Source organism: Wolffia australiana, chromosome 2 (assembly GCF_029677425.1).
Source record: "Wolffia australiana isolate 7733 chromosome 2, ASM2967742v1".
NCBI classification, from domain to species: domain Eukaryota; kingdom Viridiplantae; phylum Streptophyta; class Magnoliopsida; order Alismatales; family Araceae; genus Wolffia; species Wolffia australiana.
Genome location: NC_135836.1, coordinates 14492446 through 14501162, shown reverse-complemented (window position 1 = coordinate 14501162; position 8717 = coordinate 14492446). Strand labels below are relative to the sequence as shown.

The following is an 8717-nucleotide window of genomic DNA, read 5'->3' as shown; positions in this document are numbered from 1 at the left end:
CTACTGGAAGCTCTTTTGCAAAGATGAACCAGTGATGGGACAACATCTGATACAGATCCATCTTTTGTTGGTGATATGAAGCTTAATTTTACATTTATAACTAACCAATAAAACTTCAAAATAATAATATATAATGGAAAAAGTTATAAAGAAATATATATCACATATTTTATAGAATTGTTTTTATGAACCTTGCAGCTTTTGGATGATTAAAGCCGATTAGCATTCCATTTTCTTTGATTGCTCATTATTATTCCCCAGTCCACCATTAAAGCATTCTTCCCAAATGATGAGTGAAGTAAACTTATAAAAATTATTCCACTATTGTTGTGGATAAACCAAGACTCACTTAAAAAAAACTAAATATATTTGGTAGTATGTGTGAGTTCTATTTGGTTAAGGGCAGCTTTACTTTCACTATAAATTAATCTTGAATTTACATTCCAAAGTTAACATATTTTATTGGATCATGATTATTATCCTTTTATTTAATGAGGAATAAACCAAGCTCCATAAATTTGGTTAAATCTTGAGTTTTTATTATTATTTAACTTGAGATTTGACAATATTTTTCACTCCATTCATTAAAAAATTTAATTTAAAAATACTAATAATAATCTGATGATGCATACAAAACCATCATTTTTAATTATTACAAGAAAAACCAAAGATCTTTCAGCTAATGATCCATTATCCAAATTGAATATGTGACCTCAAATGTTATGCCTCGACAAATGGACCATCATTGGTTTGGTTTGACCAGTCGAACATCTTATTTACTAACTTTCATATGAAGAAACCCAAAATTTGACGCATATCAAACAATCTAAAAACTCATTCTAATGACAAAACTATAATTTTTGGTAAAATTAAGGCATGCATTTTTATAGTATTTATTTAAAGGATAATAAGTTAACATCTCTTGAATTCAAATATTTTTTTGAATACTCATCCTCTTTGACTTTATCGAGGATGTATGAAGTTCTACACTTGGTTAAAAAGTGAATGTATGATTAATGGTGCAAGAGACGTGCTTTCACTTGTTTTCATTCCATTTTAGAAAAGTACCATTTCATATAAGAGAAAATTTTGGGTTTTACTTATCTTAAATATGTTACTATAATGAAATAGCTGTGAGATTTTTTATCACTCATTGGTGTCATTATTTTGGATATTTTACTGAATGCTGTTTGCCCACTTATGCATATTTCTTGAATAATAAAACTTCATTGTCTTCATAATCTGGAATCACTATGTGAGCTTCCCAACTATTTAATGAATTTACAAAGATATATTGAACGCCTAAGAGAGGTAAAGGGTTGTTGGTGACATTTTATTCATACCAAATATTGGCCTTAAACAATTCACCTTTCTTTCATTAGATACAAATCAGATTGGGAAATGTAATTAATGCAGGATGCCTAGCAATGATGCTGGTGGGGACTAACATAGGCCGCCTAAGGATGGATAAAACAAAGAAAAAGTCTTCAAGGTATATTTAAACATTTAAATCTGGAGGAAAAGATGATGGTGCAGGCCCTTTCCTTGGTCGAGGGTGGGACTACTATTTTTTAACCACTGTGATAAAAATGAAAACTCCAAATCAAAAATCCCAAACTGCTAGTGATGAGAAGATGGGAACCTATGCTGATAACCTACTCCACTTAGTCTGACGATGAAGGCAAAATACATGAGAAAACATTTTATGATGCAAATCACCACAGAGGAAAGAGTGGACCCGTGGCACTGGTGTAGCCTGGCATGGTGATGTAGAGAGACTGGGAGGTGTTCAATGGTGAGACTGGATGCTGTGCACTTGGACACACAACACCTCAAAACCTAAACGGTGCACACCATGCGCATAGGGCAAAGTTTGTGGGGTGAACTAGATGTGATGGAGAATGGCGTAAGCATGGGCCAGTGTAGTGGCACAGGCACAAAACAATACCGGCTGCACAAAGGTGTGGATGGTTAAAGATGACACCATCATAAAGGCATGGTGGGACAGAATTTTGGACGACATACATGGGCAGATGTCACAAAAGGACCTGGGCAATGTTGAATGGTGGATGGTGGATGATGGTATGATTGTAGGGCAGCATGGGTGGCTCGATGACACAGATGCTCTGGGTGGCTCAGCCATGCGGTGATATGGAGCTCTGATCAGTGCGGATTGTCAGATGGTACTGAGGTTGTGAGACAGCACCTAATGGCAGAGGTTGTTGTGGCTGTGGGCTGCTCACTGACACACAACACTAGACGATCAAGCGAAATTGGGCGATGATGTCAGATTATACAAATGATATGGTATGGTTGGCTCCCTGTTGGTGGAGGAAGGTAGGGAATTAGGGCAAACCTTGAAAAGGAAAACTCACTTTCAAAAATAAACCAAATGATGTATACATCAACAACCTGTTTATAGGCCTTGGAACAGAGAAAATAACCCAGATTGTAGAAAATTTAAAATTCAATAATAAATAAAATTTGGATTCTTGACCTGGGTGGATGTTGATGGCATGCCAAAACCCAGATCATCTCCTGCCACGATGGTGGTGTCAAATCCTGGTAGTGTGCTCCACCAATTATCCCAAATTTTATAAAAGTTTTTATTTTATAAAACATTTGTTCTTATTTTCTAATATCTTAGATTCCTTTTCATAAAAAGAATCATAAGAACCTACTTAGTCTATGAAATCTTCATTTAGATATAGTCCTCCGGCTAAACAATAAATAAAAAAGACTATGCCTATGTGACATGGGTTTTTGCATTTATGTTTCTAGGTGGTTGGTCTTGTTAACGTACATCAATGCATTTCGGTATAATATAAATACCAAATTTTGGTAAACATTTAAATAATGCATATTTTGATGCATGAGTTGTATTTCTGCAAACAATATCCCGTGATTCATGTTGTCTTCAAATCTTATTAAATGCGTATCGGGATAACGTGCCAGAAAGTAGTTGAGTCCTCTTTAGTTAAATCCATAAGCAGTTAAGTCCCACTGTATAATTATAACACAGATCGAAGATAATTTTCTTTACACGTGGTCGAGCCAGTTAAATGAGAGATTACATAATTTCTTCAAGGAAGCTTGATTTCAATTAGCAGACGTTGTTAACACGGTTTTCAATTTTTGAGTCTCCAAGTTAAAATTCAACCTCAATCATATAGACATATTCAATTGAATAAAAGCCAACTTTTAGATAATGTGCCGCGGTAACGAAGCATGTTCCCATTAATTGTTTTATGTAAAGCAGTCCTCCATTAAGTCCACTATATTTAATCTCAAAACTTTCCCTACCCCATTATACCTTCGTGTGCTCTTTAAGCATTCAAAGGCCGCGTAAATAAATGAATGTACAAGAGATAACATGACTCAGGCGTACAGAAAGAGGAGAACTTTCATCGTGCTTCCAAAGGGAATATAAATACTCGCTATTTTAAAGTACAAGTTGATAGTCACAATGTCAAATGTAATTTAAAAGCGTTTGCACATTCTTTTATTCAGCGTACCACAATGCCCCGTTATAGTATTATGCGATAAAAAATTTAACATACTTTGTGGGTATTCTCGCGAAGGGAATATAAATACTCGCTAACTTAACATACAGTACTAAGTTAATCAGAACATTTATTCAAAGAAACATAGGTAACACAATTCTATTTTTCACGGTACAATTTATTCTGACCAACAGAACAAGCAAATACAACTCAATAGTTGAGTGCGAAACGGACATGGAAAGCAAACTGGAGAGGGTGATAGCAGCAAAGGCCTTGCGTCTACTAGTACGGAGGAGACGGGTAAGAGTACGACGAGCGCGTTGGCGCCCCATACGTTGGGGGGTTCTGAGAGTACTTGGGAGGGCAGTACCATGGGAACTGGGGAATTGGCTTGTACCAGAAGAACGCAGACGTGCAAGTTTCTGACGAGAAGCTTAGCTTTCCGAGAGTGCCGAAAGTATGTTTCTCGCTGTCAAATGACTGCAATACGAGTTTGGAAGAATCAAAGCTACCGCTTGCTGCTGGGCATGGCTTGTTCTTTGGGCCTCCGTGGAGCTGCGCAAAGCAATGTTTCTTCAGTCCTCCCTCCTCCTTGATAACATCGCCTGGCAGCCTAACTGTGAACTTTCCCTCTTCGTCAAGTTTGCCCACTCCCTTGATCTGGAACTGGCCCTTCGCCTCTTTACAGTAAACTGCAACGTTGAGACCTGAGGAAAACAACACCACAAAGTCACATCACAGTCTAATGACTCTTGTCTACCTCCACTTAGTCATCGTCCTACAGATTATTCATTATCCTTAAAACTGCAACATTAATACCTGGAGATAACGATAACCCAAAGTCACATCACAGTCTAATGATTCATGTCTACTTCCACTTAGTCATTGTCCTACAGAATATTTATTATCCTTTTAAACTGCAACATTAAGACCGGAAGAAAACAATAACCCAAAGTCACATCACAGTCTAATGACTCGTCTACTTCCTCTTGGTCATTGTCCTACAGATTATTCATTATCTTTTTAAACTGCAACATTAAGACCTGAAGAAAACGATAACCCAAAGTCACATCACAGTCTAGTGACTCTTTTCTACTTCCACCGAGTCAATGACCTAAAGATTGCTTGCTTTTAAGTACAAAATAATAAATAATCAATGAAAAAACTTCGCCATGTACGTCGAAAAAAATGCATTAGAAAAGCAATCTGAACTACCGTTAAACGCGATTGCTTCGTTGATGTTCTTCGAAACACAGTCAGCACATTCAGCTGCTCCGCTTACTGCGACGAGCTTCTGGGACAACCTGCTAGCGCCGGCAATGCTGGAGTATCCCAGCGCGAGGCAAACAAGGAATGTAAGACAGGCTTTCCCCATTCTTCCGGGCTAATATTGTATGCAATGAAGAGAAGAACTAGGAGGAAACTAAGCTGCTTGGCTACGATGCTGGTGCTAAAAGCCTCGAATTCTCTGGACTTAAAAAGACTCCACGGCCACCTATCCGACAAATAACATTAAGGCCTCACAACGCACAAGCGCGCTAGTTTTGGTTAACGCCACTCAATGGGCTGGTTAGGTCGTTTACTTGCCATTATCCTCATTAAATGTTCTTGGTAGTTCCACCCGGTTCCCGGTTAACCAAAACCCGTTTCTTACGTTACGCGTTCTCGAACTTAGAGAGAACTCTCCGACACGCTATTGTGTTTATTACAGTGAAAACAATCATTCTTGCGTTTATTTTTCTAAAATTATTCTATGTTTCATTATGACTCTAAAGTTATTTTCATTATTAAATTTATTTATATTTTTTGTTTTTATATTTTGATTTAAATTTCTATGTATTTTTATTTTTACTCATTTGGAAATAATGCTTGGAGGATAAATGGAAAGAGATGGTACGTACGAGTATGGGATTCGTCCGTTTGCGCTGAAGAGTGAATGAGCAGCGTTGGGCAGCGTTGGCCCTTAATTTTTCTAGTTGGCAAGCTACAGGGGCAAGACAGATGGATTGGAAACCCACCATGAACTAAGTTGGTCGAGCAATTTAAATGGCCGTTGAGTGTTATGCGCTCAACTAGGCTGCAGGGGCGATAGTGCATTTCGCTACCAGATCTGAGGTATATCAACGTACAAGTGTCTAATACGAGATTAAGTCTAAGCCGAGCGCCACGATCATATTTCCCTTTTCTTCTACACCTCTTAAACGAAATGCAGCATGATCCGGTTAAGTGATGGATAACCTCCACACTTGAAGGAGATTTTCCGTTTATCACTAGCCAGTAAGTGCTTATTGATCCCCATCCTCCTCATTCAATGGGCGTGAGAACGTAATCCAACTAATAGTTAAAGCGGTGGGCCTTGACAACGCATAGTCCTGAATTCCGGGTCGGCAGATCCAACGAGACGGATGATTTCACACGGCAGCTATTGGGCAGATCAGTCTAGAAGGAATACTTCATATGTTGCCTTGACAACACTTCAGTCTTGGAAATATGGGTTTTACGCTCGTTGCTTGAAATAAACTTCCGGAGCATCGGCCGTTCAATAATAATGTGTTTTGAGCGCGATTGGCGAGAGACTATGGAAGATACGTATTCATTAATAATGAAAAGATATTAACTAAACAATAGGTTATAAGTTTATATACATTTTGTGCAGATAAGTATCCCGAGGGAGTGGAAAATTATGTTGGTGGTACTCTAGTCGCTCACGAATCCTTTTAAAATATTAAATAAAGTGGACATTGCTTCCGGTTGGGCTGTCGGGCCATCACCATTACATGGGGTTACCCTTTTTCACCTCATTCTCTTCGTGCTAGGCGCATAACGCATATCGGTAGGACATAACATGAGACTTCGTTGTCAAAAGTTTGTCACATTGATAAAATAATGCACAAATTATTGTTCAAAGACACATTAAATCATGTTTTGTTAACTCATCTGGGAAGATATAAAGTTACCCTAAATGTATTGAAACTATTTCATCTGGTTTATTTTACTTATTCTTATGTATAGTTTTCAATGCACACCACGGTGTATTATTCATGTGAATTTCAAAGTGATCTTAGTAAACGATGTTTCTTCAGTATTTAAGACTTTTTATAAAGATATTAACATTCATAATAATAAATATAAAAAATAACTAATATAAAAAATAATAGAGAATAAAACATGAAAGGAAATCAAAAATAAAAAGAAATGAAAAACGAAACGAAATACAAAAACTAAAGCATAAGAAGAACAAATAAAAATTTATAAAAAACCAAAATAAATAAAAAAGGAGAAATCACAAAAATAAAAAAATAAAATAAAATAATTTAATAAAAATAAAAATAAAAATAAATAAAAATCAGAAAAAATAAAAAATAACAACAATAAAAAAATTGAATGAAATAAAAATAACCGATAAAAGCATAACTAAAAAATACCAAAAATCAAAACAAATAAAAACTAAATAAATAAAGACAAAATTAAAAAAATAAAAAATAAGAAAATATAAAAGAAATAAAAATAAAAAATATATAAAAATATTAAAACAAAACCCAAGAATAAAAAATTAAAATAAATAAAACATAAAAAATAGCAAAATAAAATAAGTAGAAAAATAAATAAAAATAAGTAAAAATAAAAAATAAAATAATTAGAAATCCAAAAGATAGAACCAATAAAACATATATAAAAGGAAGTAAATATAAAAAAAAAAATTTAAAGGAAAACTACAAAGCAATAATAACAAAAACATATAAAAAGAAAACAATAAAATTTAAATAAATAAAAGTAAAATAATGAAAATAAAAACAACCTCATATAAATAAATAATAATAACAGATGACAGTACTGGAAAAAAAATCAAAAAAACAAAAAGTATAAAACTAAAAAAACATTTTATAGCATAAAATAAAAATGAATATTTAATAGGGAGTATAATAAAGATAAGCACTACTGAATAGCAAATAAAAAAAGAAATAAAAAAACTAACAAAACGTCAATAGAAGGAATACAAAATAAAAACAAATCAAAAGAAAACATAAGTAAAAAAAAAATAAAAAAAACATAAATATAAAAATGAAAAAACAAAATAAATAAATAATAAAACCTCAATTTCTGAAAATATATGTTTAATTATATAAAAATAGTCAAAGAAATGAGTAGAAAATACATGAAAATTAAAAATAATAAACAGTAACAAAAAAGAAATTCTTAAAGAAATAAAAGAAGCAATTAAAAAAATCTCAATTAAAAGAGAATACAAAATAAAAAATAAAAAACAAAACTAACAATAAATAAATAAACAAGAAATTAATATAAAAATAAATAAAATCAAATAGAGATAACAGAAAAATAAATAAGAAAAACAAATAAAAGATGGAAATGAAAAGAATAAAAAATAAAATAAATAAAATAAAAATAAATGGAAAACAAGTTAAAAAAAAGAAGTAAAACTAAAGAAGAATAAAATGTCATTACAAAAAAAATATAAAAGATGTAAAGAAACTAAACCAATAAAAAAACTAATAATCAATGAAAAGGTTAAAATAAAAAGTCAATGTTTTGGAAAAAAATAAAAAAAGAAATAGAAATAAAAAAGGAACAAAGGTGAATACAAAGTAAAACAAAGAAATTTAAAAAAATTAAATAAATAAAAAAAAGAATCAATAAAAATATAAGAAAAACAATTTTTTCTGACTATGAAAAAAATAAATATAAATAAATATACAAAAAATAAAGTAAAAGAAATAAAAAATGGAATACAAAAGATAAAAATAATAGAATTTCAAATCAATAAAAAATAAAATATATTTCAAAATTGAAAGAAATTAAAAATTACAAACCAGAGATAAAAAGTTAAAAAGAATAAAAATAAGACACAAAACATTAACATGAAATAGAAAATGAGAAATAGACATAAAAATAAAAAATTGATAGAAATAATAAACAAAATAGAAGAAAGAATAAAATATAGAAAAACAAGAAAATAGTTAAAAGATATAAAAAAGAATAAAAGAAATTATAAATAAAAAATAAATTGACATAAATAAAAAGACATAAAACGTAAAAAAAATAAAAGCTAAAATCAAGAATAAAAGAAAATGCAAAATAACAAAAAAATGGTAAAAACAATATAAAAAATTAAAAATTAAATAATAAGAAAATGCAAAGAATTTTTAAAAGTCAAAAGTTTGAAAAATATTTATAAATTAAAGTATGAAATAAATT

General features: G+C 32.0%; 1 protein-coding gene across 1 annotated transcript; it reads right to left on the bottom strand.

The window, feature by feature from the left end:
• Positions 1 to 3616: 3616 nt before the first annotated feature.
• Positions 3617 to 4967, bottom strand: LOC144716939 (proline-rich protein 4-like). Its single transcript, XM_078592219.1, has 2 exons — positions 4719 to 4967; positions 3617 to 4210 (listed from the first exon to the last, which is right to left on the bottom strand). The coding sequence occupies exons 1-2, from the start codon at positions 4876 to 4878 to the stop codon at positions 3786 to 3788; spliced, it is 585 nt and encodes a 194-aa protein (XP_078448345.1). The 5' UTR covers positions 4879 to 4967; the 3' UTR covers positions 3617 to 3785.
• Positions 4968 to 8717: the final 3750 nt, after the last annotated feature.

What these genes read in the sequence shown, in the direction of transcription:
- LOC144716939 (XM_078592219.1), bottom strand. Translation starts at nt 4,878, where the DNA reads ATGGGGAAAGCCTGTCTTACATTCCTTGTTTGCCTCGCGCTGGGATAC. An exon ending in CGAAGCAATCGCGTTTAACG is followed by an intron (nt 4,211 to 4,718) that starts GTAGTTCAGATT and finishes TGTTTTCCTCAG; the next exon opens with GTCTCAACGTTGCAGTTTAC.